Source organism: Phyllobates terribilis, unplaced genomic scaffold (assembly GCF_046119375.1).
Source record: "Phyllobates terribilis strain yellow unplaced genomic scaffold, ASM4611937v1 Scaffold_207__1_contigs__length_3498100, whole genome shotgun sequence".
NCBI lineage: Eukaryota > Metazoa > Chordata > Amphibia > Anura > Dendrobatidae > Phyllobates > Phyllobates terribilis.
The window spans coordinates 2940699-2958236 of record NW_027362967.1 but is presented as its reverse complement, the minus strand read 5'-3'; the positions used below and the strand labels follow the sequence as shown (position 1 = coordinate 2958236).

At 39.9% G+C, this 17538-nt stretch overlaps 1 protein-coding gene across 1 annotated transcript in view; it reads right to left on the bottom strand.

The window, feature by feature from the left end:
- LOC141213674 (basic phospholipase A2 PLA-B-like) overlaps positions 1–16479 on the bottom strand; it is a 28018-nt gene extending 11539 nt beyond the window's left edge. Inside the window, exons 1-2 of the mRNA XM_073665274.1 lie at positions 16347–16479; positions 16034–16178 (exon numbers count right to left, since the gene is read on the bottom strand). Of these exons, the coding sequence (XP_073521375.1) occupies positions 16034–16178; positions 16347–16446 (245 nt within the window). The 5' untranslated portion in view covers positions 16447–16479. The remainder of the gene's footprint in view (positions 1–16033; positions 16179–16346) is intronic.
- Positions 16480–17538: the final 1059 nt, after the last annotated feature.

Here is a 17538-nt window from a genome sequence, read left to right as displayed (position 1 = left end):
AACACAGTGATATGTCTCTGAGTACAGATAATGTAGTGGATGTCACCTGCAGTCCTATGTAACTGCACAGATAACACAGTGGTAACTCTCTGAGTACAGATAATGTAGTAGATGTCACCTGAAGTCCTATGTAACACCACAGATAACATATTGATAACTCTCTGAGTACAGATAATGTAGTAGATGTCACCTGCAGTCCTATGTAACACCACAGATAACACAGTGGTAACTCTCTGAGTACAGAAAATGTAGTAGATGTCACCTGCAGTCCTATGTAACACCACAGATAACACAGTGATAACTCTCTGAGTACAGATAATGTAAAGATGTCACCTTCAGTCCTATGTAACACCACAGATAACACAGTGATAACTCTCTGAGTACAGATAATGTAGTACATGTCACCTGCAGTCCTATGTAACACCACAGATAACACAGTGATAGCTCTCTGAGTACAGATAATGTAGTAGATGTCACCTGCAGTCCTATGTAACTGCACAGATAACACAGTGGTAACTCTCTGAGTACAGATAATGTAGTAGATGTCACCTGCAGTCCTATGTAACACCACAGATAACATATTGATAACTCTCTGAGTACAGATAATGTAGTAGATGTCACCTGCAGTCCTATGTAACACCACAGATAACACAGTGGTAACTCTCTGAGTACAGAAAATGTAGTAGATGTCACCTGCAGTCCTATGTAACACCACAGATAACACAGTGATAACTCTCTGAGTACAGATAATGTAAAGATGTCACCTTCAGTCCTATGTAACACGACAGATAACACAGTGATAACTCTCTGAGTACAGATAATGTAGTACATGTCACCTGCAGTCCTATGTAACACCACAGATAACACAGTGATAGCTCTCTGAGTACAGATAATGTAGTAGATGTCACCTGCAGTCCTATGTAACACCACAGATAACACAGTGATAGCTCTCTGAGTACAGATAATGTAGTAGATGTCACCTGCAGTCCTATGTAACACCACAGATAACACAGTGATAACTCTCTGAGTACAGATAATGTAGTAGATGTCACATGCAGTCCTATGTAACACCACAGATAACACAGTGATAACTCACTGAGTACAGATAATGTAGTAGATGTCACCTGCAGTCCTATGTAACACCACAGTTAATACAGTGATAACTCTCTGAGTACAGATAATGTAGTAGATGTCACCTGCAGTCCTATGTAACACCACAGATAACACAGTGATAACTCTCTGAGTACAGATAATGTAGTAGATGTCACCTGCAGTCCTATGTAACACCAAAGATAACACAGTGATATTTCTCTGAGTACAGATAATGTAGTAGATGTCACCTGCAGTCCTATGTAACACCACAGATAACACAATGATAACTCCCTGAGTACAGATAATGTAGTAGATGTCACCTGCAGTCCTATGTAACACCACAGATAACACAGTGGTAACTCTCTGAGTACAGATAATGTAGTAGATGTCACCTGCAGTCCTATGTAATACCACAGATAACACAGTGATAACTCCCTGAGTACAGATAATGTAGTAGATGTCACCTGCAGTCCTATGTAACACCACAGATAACACAGTGGTAACTCCCTGAGTACAGATAATGTAGTAGATGTCACCTGCAGTCCTATGTAACACCAAAGATAACAGTGACATCTCTCTGAGTACAGATAATGTAGTAGATGTCACCTGCAGTCCTATGTAACTGCACAGATAACACAGTGATAACTCTCTGAGTACAGATAATGTAGTAGATGTCACCTGCAGTCCTATGTAACACCACAGATAACACAGTGATAGCTCTCTGAGTACAGATAATGTATTAGATGTCACCTGCAGTCCTATGTAACACCACAGATAACACAGTGATAACTCTCTGAGTACAGATAATGTAGTAGATGTCACCTGCAGTCCTATGTAACACCACAGATAACACAGTGGTAACTCTCTGAGTACAGATAATGTAGTAGATGTCACCTGCAGTCCTATGTAACACCACAGATAACACAGTGATAACTCCCTGAGTACAGATAATGTAGTAGATGTCACCTGCAGTCCTATGTAACACCACAGATAACACAGTGGTAACTCTCTGAGTACAGATAATGTAGTAGATGTCACCTGCAGTCCTATGTAATACCACAGATAACACAGTGATAACTCTCTGAGTACAGATAATGTAGTAGATGTCACCTGCAGTCCTATGTAACACCAAAGATAACAGTGACATCTCTCTGAGTACAGATAATGTAGTAGATGTCACCTGCAGTCCTATGTAACTGCACAGATAACACAGTGGTAACTCTCTGAGTACAGATAATGTAGTAGATGTCACCTGCAGTCCTATGTAACACCACAGATAACACAGTGGTAACTCTCTGAGTACAGATAATGTAGTAGATGTCACCTGCAGTCCTATGTAACACCACAGATAACACAGTGATAACTCTCTGAGTACAGATAATGTAAAGATGTCACCTGCAGTCCTATGTAACACCACAGATAACACAGTGATAACTCTCTGAGTACAGATAATGTAGTAGATGTCACCTGCAGTCCTATGTAACACCACAGATAACACAGTGATAGCTCTCTGAGTACAGATAATGTAGTAGATATCACCTGCAGTCCTATGTAACACCACAGATAACACAGTGATAACTCTCTGAGTACAGATAATGTAGTAGATGTCACCTGCAGTCCTATGTAACACCACAGATAACACAGTGATAACTCACTGAGTACAGATAATGTAGTAGATGTCACCTGCAGTCCTATGTAACACCACAGTTAATACAGTGATAACTCTCTGAGTACAGATAATGTAGTAGATGTCACCTGCAGTCCTATGTAACACCACAGATAACACCGTGATAACTCTCTGAGTACAGATAATGTAGTAGATGTCACCTGCAGTCCTATGTAACACCACAGATAACACAGTGATAACTCTCTGAGTACAGATAATGTAGTTGATGTCACCTGCAGTCCTATGTAACACCACAGATAACACAGTGATAACTCTCTGAGTACAGATAATGTAGTAGATGTCACCTGCAGTCCTATGTAACACCACAGATAACACAGTGATAACTCTCTGTGTACAGGTAATGTAGTAGATGTCACCTGCAGTCCTATGTAACACCACAGATAACACAGTGATAGCTCTCTGAGTACAGATAATGTAGTAGATGTCACCTGCAGTCGTATGTAACACCACAGTTAACACAGTGATAACTCTCTGAGTACAGATAATGTAGTAGATGTCACCTGCAGTCCTATGTAACACCACAGATAACACAGTGATAACTCTCTGAGTACAGATAATGTAGTAGATGTCACCTGCAGTCCTATGTAACACCACAGATAACAGTGATAACTCTCTGAGTACATATAATGTAGTATATGTCACCTGCAGTCCTATGTAACACCACAGATAACACAGTGATAACTCTCTGAGTACAGATAATGTAGTAGATGTCACCTGCAGTCCTATGTAACACCACAGAAAACACAGTGATATCTCTCTGAGTGCAGATAATGGAGTAGATGTCACCAGCAGTCCTATGTAACACCAAAGATAACACAGTGATATCTCTCTGAGTACAGATAATGTAGTAGATGTCACCTGCAGTCCTATGTAACTGCACAGATAACAAAGTGGTAACTCTCTGAGTACAGATAATGTAGTAGATGTCACCTGCAGTCCTATGTAACACCACAGATAACATAGTGATAACTCTCTGAGTACAGATAATGTAGTAGATGTCACCTGCAGTCCTATGTAACACCACAGATAACATATTGATAACTCTCTGAGTACAGATAATGTAGTAGATGTCACCTGCAGTCCTATGTAACACCACAGATAACACAGTGGTAACTCTCTGAGTACAGATAATGTAGTAGATGTCACCTGCAGTCCTATGTAACACCACAGATAACACAGTGATAGCTCTCTGAGTACAGATAATGTAGTAGATGTCACCTGCAGTCCTATGTAACACCACAGATAACACAGTGATAACTCTCTGAGTACAGATAATGTAGTAGATGTCACCTGCAGTCCTATGTAACACCACAGATAACACAGTGATAACTCCCTGAGTACAGATAATGTAGTAGATGTCACCTGCAGTCCTATGTAATACCACAGATAACACAGTGGTAACTATCTGAGTACAGATAATGTAGTAGATGTCACCTGCAGTCCTATGTAACACCACAGATAACACAGTGATAACTCCCTGAGTACAAATAATGTAGTAGATGTCACCTGCAGTCCTATGTAACACCACAGATAACACAGTGGTAACTCTCTGAGTACAGATAATGTAGTAGATGTCACCTGCAGTCCTATGTAACACCACAGATAACACAGTGGTAACTCTCTGAGTACAGATAATGTAGTAGATGTCACCTGCAGTCCTATGTAACACCACAGATAACACAGTGATAGCTCTCTGAGTACAGATAATGTAGTAGATGTCACCTGCAGTCCTATGTAACACCACAGATAACACAGTGATAACTCTCTGAGTACAGATAATGTAGTAGATGTCACCTGCAGTCCTATGTAACACCACAGATAACACAGTGATAACTCACTGAGTACAGATAATGTAGTAGATGTCACCTGCAGTCCTATGTAACACCACAGTTAATACAGTGGTAACTCTCTGAGTACAGATAATGTAGTAGATGTCACCTGCAATCCTATGTAACACCACAGATAACACAGTGATAACTCTGAGTACAGATAATGTAGTAGATGTCACCTGCAGTCCTATGTAACACCAAAGATAACACAGTGATATCTCTCTGAGTTCAGATAATGTAGTAGATGTCACCTGCAGTCCTATGTAACACCACAGATAACACAGTGATAACTCCCTGAGTACAGATAATGTAGTAGATGTCACCTGCAGTCCTATGTAATACCACAGATAACACAGTGGTAACTATCTGAGTACAGATAATGTAGTAGATGTCACCTGCAGTCCTATGTAACACCACAGATAACACAGTGATAACTCTCTGAGTGCAGATAATGTAGTAGATGTCACCTGCAGTCCTATGTAACACCACAGATAACACAGTGGTAACTCTCTGAGTACAGATAATGTAGTAGATGTCACCTGCAGTCCTATGTAATACCACAGATAACACAGTGATATCTCTCTGAGTACAGATAATGTAGTAGATGTCACCTGCAGTCCTATGTAACACCACAGATAACACAGTGATAACTCCCTGAGTACAGATAATGTAGTAGATGTCACCTGCAGTCCTATGTAATACCACAGATAACACAGTGGTAACTATCTGAGTACAGATAATGTAGTAGATGTCACCTGCAGTCCTATGTAACACCACAGATAACACAGTGATAACTCCCTGAGTACAAATAATGTAGTAGATGTCACCTGCAGTCCTATGTAACACCACAGATAACACAGTGGTAACTCTCTGAGTACAGATAATGTAGTAGATGTCACCTGCAGTCCTATGTAATACCACAGATAACACAGTGATAACTCTCTGAGTACAGATAATGTAGTAGATGTCACCTGCAGTCCTATGTAACACCAAAGATAACAGTGATATCTCTCTGAGTACAGATAATGTAGTAGATGTCACCTGCAGTCCTATGTAACTGCACAGATAACACAGTGGTAACTCTCTGAGTACAGATAATGTAGTAGATGTCACCTGCAGTCCTATGTAACACCACAGATAACACAGTGGTAACTCTCTGAGTACAGATAATGTAGTAGATGTCACCTGCAGTCCTATGTAACACCACAGATAACACAGTGATAACTCTCTGAGTACAGATAATGTAAAGATGTCACCTGCAGTCCTATGTAACACCACAGATAACACAGTGATAACTCTCTGAGTACAGATAATGTAGTAGATGTCACCTGCAGTCCTATGTAACACCACAGATAACACAGTGATAGCTCTCTGAGTACAGATAATGTAGTAGATATCACCTGCAGTCCTATGTAACACCACAGATAACACAGTGATAACTCTCTGAGTACAGATAATGTAGTAGATGTCACCTGCAGTCCTATGTAACACCACAGATAACACAGTGATAACTCCCTGAGTACAGATAATGTAGTAGATGTCACCTGCAGTCCTATGTAACACCACAGTTAATACAGTGATAACTCTCTGAGTACAGATAATGTAGTAGATGTCACCTGCAGTCCTATGTAACACCACAGATAACACCGTGACAACTCTCTGAGTACAAATAATGTAGTAGATGTCACCTGCAGTCCTATGTAACACCAAAGATAACACAGTGATATCTCTCTGAGTACAGATAATGTAGTAGATGTCACCTACAGTCCTATGTAACACCACAGATAACACAGTGATAACTCTCTGAGTACAGATAATGTAGTAGATGTTACCTGCAGTCCTATGTAACACCACAGATAACACAGTGATAACTCTCTGAGTACAGATAATGTAGTATATGTCACCTGCAGTCCTATGTAACACCACAGATAACACAGTGATAACTCTCTGAGTACAGATAATGTAGTAGATGTTACCTGCAGTCCTATGTAACACCACAGATAACACAGTGATAACTCTCTGAGTACATATAATGTAGTATATGTCACCTGCAGTCCTATGTAACACCACAGATAACACCGTGATAACTCTCTGAGTACAGATAATGTAGTAGATGTCACCTGCAGTCCTATGTAACACCACAGATAACACAGTGATAACTCTCTGAGTACAGATAATGTAGTAGATGTCACCTGCAGTCCTATGTAACACCAAAGATAACACAGTGATATCTCTCTGAGTACAGATAATGTAGTAGATGTCACCTGCAGTCATATGTAACACCACAGATAACACAGTGATAACTCTCTGAGTACAGATAATGTAGTAGATGTCACCTGCAGTCCTATGTAACACCACAGATAACACCGTGATAACTCTCTGAGTACAGATAATGTAGTAGATGTCACCTGCAGTCCTATGTAACACCACAGATAACACAGTGATAACTCTCTGAGTACAGATAATGTAGTAGATGTCACCTGCAGTCCTATGTAACACCAAAGATAACACAGTGATATCTCTCTGAGTACAGATAATGTAGTAGATGTCACCTGCAGTCATATGTAACACCACAGATAACACAGTGATAACTCCCTGAGTACAGATAATGTAGTAGATGTCACCTGCAGTCCTATGTAACACCACAGATAACACAGTGGTAACTCTCAGTACAGATAATGTAGTAGATGTGACCTGCAGTCCTATGTAACAGCATAGATAACACAGTGATAACTCTCTGAGTACAGATAATGTAGTAGATGTCACCTGCAGTCCTATGTAACACCACAGATAACACAGTGATAACTCTCTGAGTACAGATAATGTAGTAGATGTCACCTGCAGTCCTATGTAACACCACAGATAACACAGTGATAACTCCCTGAGTACAGATAATGTATTAGATGTCACCTGCAGTCCTATGTAACACCACAGATAACACAGTGGTAACTCTCTGAGTACAGATAATGTAGTAGATGTCACCTGCAGTCCTATGTAACACCACAGATAACACAGTGATAGCTCTCTGAGTACAGATAATGTAGTAGATGTCACCTGCAGTCCTATGTAACACCACAGATACCACAGTGATAACTCTCTGAGTACAGATAATGTAGTAGATGTCACCTGCAGTCCTATGTAACACCACAGATAACACAGTGATAACTCCCTGAGTACAGATAATGTAGTAGATGTCACCTGCAGTCCTATGTAATACCACAGATAACACAGTGGTAACTATCTGAGTACAGATAATGTAGTAGATGTCACCTGCAGTCCTATGTAACACCACAGATAACACAGTGATAACTCTCTGAGTACAGATAATGTAGTAGATGTCACCTGCAGTCCTATGTAACACCACAGATAACACAGTGATAACTCCCTGAGTACAAATAATGTAGTAGATGTCACCTGCAGTCCTATGTAACACCACAGATAACACAGTGGTAACTCTCTGAGTACAGATAATGTAGTAGATGTCACCTGCAGTCCTATGTAACACCACAGATAACATATTGATAACTCTCTGAGTACAGATAATGTAGTAGATGTCACCTGCAGTCCTATGTAACACCACAGATAACACAGTGGTAACTCTCTGAGTACAGATAATGTAGTAGATGTCACCTGCAGTCCTATGTAACACCACAGATAACACAGTGATAGCTCTCTGAGTACAGATAATGTAGTAGATGTCACCTGCAGTCCTATGTAACACCACAGATAACACAGTGATAACTCTCTGAGTACAGATAATGTAGTAGATGTCACCTGCAGTCCTATGTAACACCACAGATAACACAGTGATAACTCACTGAGTACAGATAATGTAGTAGATGTCACCTGCAGTCCTATGTAACACCACAGTTAATACAGTGGTAACTCTCTGAGTACAGATAATGTAGTAGATGTCACCTGCAGTCCTATGTAACACCACAGATAACACAGTGATAACTCTGAGTACAGATAATGTAGTAGATGTCACCTGCAGTCCTATGTAACACCAAAGATAACACAGTGATATCTCTCTGAGTTCAGATAATGTAGTAGATGTCACCTGCAGTCCTATGTAACACCACAGATAACACAGTGATAACTCCCTGAGTACAGATAATGTAGTAGATGTCACCTGCAGTCCTATGTAATACCACAGATAACACAGTGGTAACTATCTGAGTACAGATAATGTAGTAGATGTCACCTGCAGTCCTATGTAACACCACAGATAACACAGTGATAACTCTCTGAGTGCAGATAATGTAGTAGATGTCACCTGCAGTCCTATGTAACACCACAGATAACACAGTGGTAACTCTCTGAGTACAGATAATGTAGTAGATGTCACCTGCAGTCCTATGTAATACCACAGATAACACAGTGATATCTCTCTGAGTACAGATAATGTAGTAGATGTCACCTGCAGTCCTATGTAACACCACAGATAACACAGTGATAACTCCCTGAGTACAGATAATGTAGTAGATGTCACCTGCAGTCCTATGTAATACCACAGATAACACAGTGGTAACTATCTGAGTACAGATAATGTAGTAGATGTCACCTGCAGTCCTATGTAACACCACAGATAACACAGTGATAACTCCCTGAGTACAAATAATGTAGTAGATGTCACCTGCAGTCCTATGTAACACCACAGATAACACAGTGGTAACTCTCTGAGTACAGATAATGTAGTAGATGTCACCTGCAGTCCTATGTAATACCACAGATAACACAGTGATAACTCTCTGAGTACAGATAATGTAGTAGATGTCACCTGCAGTCCTATGTAACACCAAAGATAACAGTGATATCTCTCTGAGTACAGATAATGTAGTAGATGTCACCTGCAGTCCTATGTAACTGCACAGATAACACAGTGATAACTCCCTGAGTACAGATAATGTAGTAGATGTCACCTGCAGTCCTATGTAATACCACAGATAACACAGTGGTAACTATCTGAGTACAGATAATGTAGTAGATGTCACCTGCAGTCCTATGTAACACCACAGATAACACAGTGATAACTCCCTGAGTACAAATAATGTAGTAGATGTCACCTGCAGTCCTATGTAACACCACAGATAACACAGTGGTAACTCTCTGAGTACAGATAATGTAGTAGATGTCACCTGCAGTCCTATGTAACACCACAGATAACATATTGATAACTCTCTGAGTACAGATAATGTAGTAGATGTCACCTGCAGTCCTATGTAACACCACAGATAACACAGTGGTAACTCTCTGAGTACAGATAATGTAGTAGATGTCACCTGCAGTCCTATGTAACACCACAGATAACACAGTGATAGCTCTCTGAGTACAGATAATGTAGTAGATGTCACCTGCAGTCCTATGTAACACCACAGATAACACAGTGATAACTCTCTGAGTACAGATAATGTAGTAGATGTCACCTGCAGTCCTATGTAACACCACAGATAACACAGTGATAACTCACTGAGTACAGATAATGTAGTAGATGTCACCTGCAGTCCTATGTAACACCACAGTTAATACAGTGGTAACTCTCTGAGTACAGATAATGTAGTAGATGTCACCTGCAGTCCTATGTAACACCACAGATAACACAGTGATAACTCTGAGTACAGATAATGTAGTAGATGTCACCTGCAGTCCTATGTAACACCAAAGATAACACAGTGATATCTCTCTGAGTTCAGATAATGTAGTAGATGTCACCTGCAGTCCTATGTAACACCACAGATAACACAGTGATAACTCCCTGAGTACAGATAATGTAGTAGATGTCACCTGCAGTCCTATGTAATACCACAGATAACACAGTGGTAACTATCTGAGTACAGATAATGTAGTAGATGTCACCTGCAGTCCTATGTAACACCACAGATAACACAGTGATAACTCTCTGAGTGCAGATAATGTAGTAGATGTCACCTGCAGTCCTATGTAACACCACAGATAACACAGTGGTAACTCTCTGAGTACAGATAATGTAGTAGATGTCACCTGCAGTCCTATGTAATACCACAGATAACACAGTGATATCTCTCTGAGTACAGATAATGTAGTAGATGTCACCTGCAGTCCTATGTAACACCACAGATAACACAGTGATAACTCCCTGAGTACAGATAATGTAGTAGATGTCACCTGCAGTCCTATGTAATACCACAGATAACACAGTGGTAACTATCTGAGTACAGATAATGTAGTAGATGTCACCTGCAGTCCTATGTAACACCACAGATAACACAGTGATAACTCCCTGAGTACAAATAATGTAGTAGATGTCACCTGCAGTCCTATGTAACACCACAGATAACACAGTGGTAACTCTCTGAGTACAGATAATGTAGTAGATGTCACCTGCAGTCCTATGTAATACCACAGATAACACAGTGATAACTCTCTGAGTACAGATAATGTAGTAGATGTCACCTGCAGTCCTATGTAACACCAAAGATAACAGTGATATCTCTCTGAGTACAGATAATGTAGTAGATGTCACCTGCAGTCCTATGTAACTGCACAGATAACACAGTGGTAACTCTCTGAGTACAGATAATGTAGTAGATGTCACCTGCAGTCCTATGTAACACCACAGATAACACAGTGGTAACTCTCTGAGTACAGATAATGTAGTAGATGTCACCTGCAGTCCTATGTAACACCACAGATAACACAGTGATAACTCTCTGAGTACAGATAATGTAAAGATGTCACCTGCAGTCCTATGTAACACCACAGATAACACAGTGATAACTCTCTGAGTACAGATAATGTAGTAGATGTCACCTGCAGTCCTATGTAACACCACAGATAACACAGTGATAGCTCTCTGAGTACAGATAATGTAGTAGATATCACCTGCAGTCCTATGTAACACCACAGATAACACAGTGATAACTCTCTGAGTACAGATAATGTAGTAGATGTCACCTGCAGTCCTATGTAACACCACAGATAACACAGTGATAACTCCCTGAGTACAGATAATGTAGTAGATGTCACCTGCAGTCCTATGTAACACCACAGTTAATACAGTGATAACTCTCTGAGTACAGATAATGTAGTAGATGTCACCTGCAGTCCTATGTAACACCACAGATAACACCGTGACAACTCTCTGAGTACAAATAATGTAGTAGATGTCACCTGCAGTCCTATGTAACACCAAAGATAACACAGTGATATCTCTCTGAGTACAGATAATGTAGTAGATGTCACCTACAGTCCTATGTAACACCACAGATAACACAGTGATAACTCTCTGAGTACAGATAATGTAGTAGATGTTACCTGCAGTCCTATGTAACACCACAGATAACACAGTGATAACTCTCTGAGTACAGATAATGTAGTATATGTCACCTGCAGTCCTATGTAACACCACAGATAACACAGTGATAACTCTCTGAGTACAGATAATGTAGTAGATGTTACCTGCAGTCCTATGTAACACCACAGGTAACACAGTGATAACTCTCTGAGTACATATAATGTAGTATATGTCACCTGCAGTCCTATGTAACACCACAGATAACACCGTGATAACTCTCTGAGTACAGATAATGTAGTAGATGTCACCTGCAGTCCTATGTAACACCACAGATAACACAGTGATAACTCTCTGAGTACAGATAATGTAGTAGATGTCACCTGCAGTCCTATGTAACACCAAAGATAACACAGTGATATCTCTCTGAGTACAGATAATGTAGTAGATGTCACCTGCAGTCATATGTAACACCACAGATAACACAGTGATAACTCTCTGAGTACAGATAATGTAGTAGATGTCACCTGCAGTCCTATGTAACACCACAGATAACACCGTGATAACTCTCTGAGTACAGATAATGTAGTAGATGTCACCTGCAGTCCTATGTAACACCACAGATAACACAGTGATAACTCTCTGAGTACAGATAATGTAGTAGATGTCACCTGCAGTCCTATGTAACACCAAAGATAACACAGTGATATCTCTCTGAGTACAGATAATGTAGTAGATGTCACCTGCAGTCATATGTAACACCACAGATAACACAGTGATAACTCCCTGAGTACAGATAATGTAGTAGATGTCACCTGCAGTCCTATGTAACACCACAGATAACACAGTGGTAACTCTCAGTACAGATAATGTAGTAGATGTGACCTGCAGTCCTATGTAACAGCATAGATAACACAGTGATAACTCTCTGAGTACAGATAATGTAGTAGATGTCACCTGCAGTCCTATGTAACACCACAGATAACACAGTGATAACTCTCTGAGTACAGATAATGTAGTAGATGTCACCTGCAGTCCTATGTAACACCACAGATAACACAGTGATAACTCCCTGAGTACAGATAATGTATTAGATGTCACCTGCAGTCCTATGTAACACCACAGATAACACAGTGGTAACTCTCTGAGTACAGATAATGTAGTAGATGTCACCTGCAGTCCTATGTAATACCACAGATAACACAGTGGTAACTCTCTGAGTACAGATAATGTAGTAGATGTCACCTGCAGTCCTATGTAACACCACAGATAACACAGTGATAACTCTCTGAGTACAGATAATGAAGTAGATGTCACCTGCAGTCCTATGTAACACCACAGATAACACAGTGATAACTCTCTGAGTACAGATAATGTAGTAGATGTCATCTGCAGTCCTATGTAACCCCACAGATAACACAGTGATATCTCTCTGAGTACAGATAATGTAGTAGATGTCACCTGCAGTCCTATGTAACACCACAGATAACACAGTGATAACTCTCTGAGTACATATAATGTAGTAGATGTCACCTGCAGTCCTATGTAACACCACAGATAACACAGTGATAACTCTCTGAGTACAGATAATGTAGTAGACGTCACCTGCAGTCCTATGTAACACCACAGATAACACAGTGATAAGTCTCTGAGTACAGATAATGTAGTAGATGTTACCTGCAGTCCTATGTAACACCACAGATAACACAGTGATAACTCTCTGAGTACATATAATGTAGTAGATGTCACCTGCAGTCCTATGTAACACCACAGATAACACCGTGATAACTCTCTGAGTACAGATAATGTAGTAGATGTCACCTGCAGTCCTATGTAACACCACAGATAACACAGTGATAACTCTCTGAGTACAGATAATGTAGTAGATGTCACCTGCAGTCCTATGTAACACCAAAGATAACACAGTGATATCTCTCTGAGTACAGATAATGTAGTAGATGTCACCTGCAGTCATATGTAACACCACAGATAACACAGTGATAACTCCCTGAGTACAGATAATGTAGTAGATGTCACCTGCAGTCCTATGTAACACCACAGATAACACAGTGGTAACTCTCAGTACAGATAATGTAGTAGATGTCACCTGCAGTCCTATGTAACACCACAGATAACACAGTGATAACTCTCTGAGTACATATAATGTAGTAGATGTCACCTGCAGTCCTATGTAACACCACAGATAACACAGTGATAACTCTCTGAGTACAGATAATGTAGTAGATGTCACCTGCAGTCCTATGTAACACCACAGATAACACAGTGATAACTCTCTGAGTACATATAATGTAGTAGATGTCACCTGCAGTCCTATGTAACACCACAGATAACACCGTGATAACTCTCTGAGTACAGATAATGTAGTAGATGTCACCTGCAGTCCTATGTAACACCACAGATAACACAGTGATAACTCTCTGAGTACAGATAATGTAGTAGATGTCACCTGCAGTCCTATGTAACACCAAAGATAACACAGTGATATCTCTCTGAGTACAGATAATGTAGTAGATGTCACCTGCAGTCCTATGTAACACCACAGATATCACAGTGATAACTCTCTGAGTACAGATAATGTAGTAGATGTCACCTGCAGTCCTATGTAACACCACAGATAACACAGTGATAACTCTCTGAGTACAGATAATGTAGTAGATGTCACCTGCAGTCCTATGTAACACCACAGATAACACAGTGATAACTCCCTGAGTACAGATAATGTAGTAGATGTCACCTGCAGTCCTATGTAACACCACAGATAACACAGTGGTAACTCTCAGTACAGATAATGTAGTAGATGTGACCTGCAGTCCTATGTAACAGCATAGATAACACAGTGATAACTCTCTGAGTACAGATAATGTAGTAGATGTCACCTGCAGTCCTATGTAACACCACAGATAACACAGTGATAACTCTCTGAGTACAGATAATGTAGTAGATGTCACCTGCAGTCCTATGTAACACCACAGATAACACAGTGATAACTCCCTGAGTACAGATAATGTAGTAGATGTCACCTGCAGTCCTATGTAACACCACAGATAACACAGTGGTAACTCTCTGAGTACAGATAATGTAGTAGATGTCACCTGCAGTCCTATGTAATACCACAGATAACACAGTGGTAACTCTCTGAGTACAGATAATGTAGTAGATGGCACCTGCAGTCCTATGTAACACCACAGATAACACAGTGATAACTCTCTGAGTACAGATAATGAAGTAGATGTCACCTGCAGTCCTATGTAACACCACAGATAACACAGTGATAACTCTCTGAGTACAGATAATGTAGTAGATGTCATCTGCAGTCCTATGTAACCCCACAGATAACACAGTGATATCTCTCTGAGTACAGATAATGTAGTAGATGTCACCTGCAGTCCTATGTAACACCACAGATAACACAGTGATAACTCTCTGAGTACACATAATGTAGTATTTGTCACCTGCAGTCCTATGTAACACCACAGATAACACAGTGATAACTCTCTGAGTACAGATAATGTAGTAGATGTCATCTGCAGTCCTATGTAACCCCACAGATAACACAGTGATAACTCTCTGAGTACAGATAATGTAGTAGATGTAATCTGCAGTCCTATGTAACACCACAGATAACACAGTGATAACTCTCTGAGTACAGATAATGTAGTATATGTCACCTGCAGTCCTATGTAACACCACAGATAACACAGTGATAACGCTCTGAGTACAGATAATGTAGTATTTGTCACCTGCAGTCCTATGTAACACCACAGATAACACAGTGATAACTCTCTGAGTACAGATAATGTAGTATTTGTCACCTGCAGTCCTATGTAACACCACAGATAACACAGTGATAACTCTCTGAGTACAGATAATGTAGTAGATGTCATCTGCAGTCCTATGTAACCCCACAGATAACACAGTGATAACTCTCTGAGTACAGATAATGTAGTAGATGTAATCTGCAGTCCTATGTAACACCACAGATAACACAGTGATAACTCTCTGAGTACAGATAATGTAGTATATGTCACCTGCAGTCCTATGTAACACCACAGATAACACAGTGATAACGCTCTGTGTTTTATCTGTGGTGTTACATAGAACTGCATGTCACGTCTTGTATAGATTTTCACTTACCTTCGAATACGATCCAATAATTGATCACTTGTTGTTTTCGCACATATGCAGTCATTAGGAAGAGCATCTGATATCTCTTTGGTCGTTGTTTCCTTCACCATATCTGTGAAATCTTTGAGATGGATTATGATGCCGTCCACCGACCCTAGAAGATAAAAGCCGCCATCACTTGTTGTGTGACACTGATCGGAGCAGTCACCAGGAATGACGGATGTTACAGGGAATATTCCTCTTCTGGATCAGGAGCTGCCTGGAGATCAGTCCCTACTATATTCCCATTACTTGAGGGGCTCCAGATAATATCAGGACTTACCGAGACTAAGGAGGAGCAGCAGACAGGTCATCATTGTGCCCAGGAGACACAGGGGAATATCCAGGAGAAGACGATCTGTAAGAACAGCAGATAACACCATGCTTTATATCCTCCTGATATCTGCACTACATATTCCTACCACTAGGTGGGGCTGCAGAGCGCTATCTGCTATTGGCTGCCTGGGGGCTTATTACCTAATAACAGCATTATATGATCCGGTGATCGTGTACGGAAACATTAACCCTTACCTGTTCAGTACGTGTGAGTTTGGGGAAATAAAATTGTTCCCACGGAATCAATAGATGGGGGAATGTGTGTGATAATGACCACGGAGTGAAAATGTAACACAAAATATTGGCAGAACTGTACGTTTTGGGGAGAGTAGGCATTTTCACCAAAGTAAGAATTACTAGATTATATTCTGATATATATGGACTTAAATTCCCGGAAATTTTAAGTTGTTTTTTTTTTTTTTTTCGTTTTTGTCTTTTCCTCCCTTCTTCCTAGAGCCATAACTTTTTTTATTTTAGCCTGGCCCATGGTTGTACAAGGACCAGTTTTTTTACAGGATGAGTTATATTTTTTCATGACATCATTTATTTTATCATTTTATGCATCAGAAAGCAAGAAAAAAATTCCAAGTGAGTTAAAATTTCTAAAAAAAAAAATGCAATTCCACAATTGTTTTGTATTTTTTGTTTTGTTTTCATTTCCCATCTTCTCTTCTCTATATTATTTCCCATCTTTTCTTCTCTATATTATTTCCCATCTTCTCTTCTCTATATTATTTCCCATCTTCTCTTCTCTATATTATTTCCCATCTTTTCTTCTCTATATTATTTCCCATCTTCTCTTCTCTATATTATTTCCCATCTTTTCTTCTCTATATTATTTCCCATCTTCTCTTCTCTATATTATTTCCCATCTTCTCTTCTCTATATTATTTCCCATCTTTACTTCTCTATATTATTTCCCATCTTCACTTCTCTATATTATTTCTCATCTTCACTTCTCTATATTATATACCATCCTCTCTTCTCTATATTATTTCCCATCTTCTCTTCTCTATATTATTTCCCATCTTCTCTTCTCTATATTATTTCCCATCTTCACTTCTCTATATTATTTCCCATCTTCTCTTCTCTATATTATTTCCCATCTTCTCTTCTCTATATTATTTCCCATCTTCACT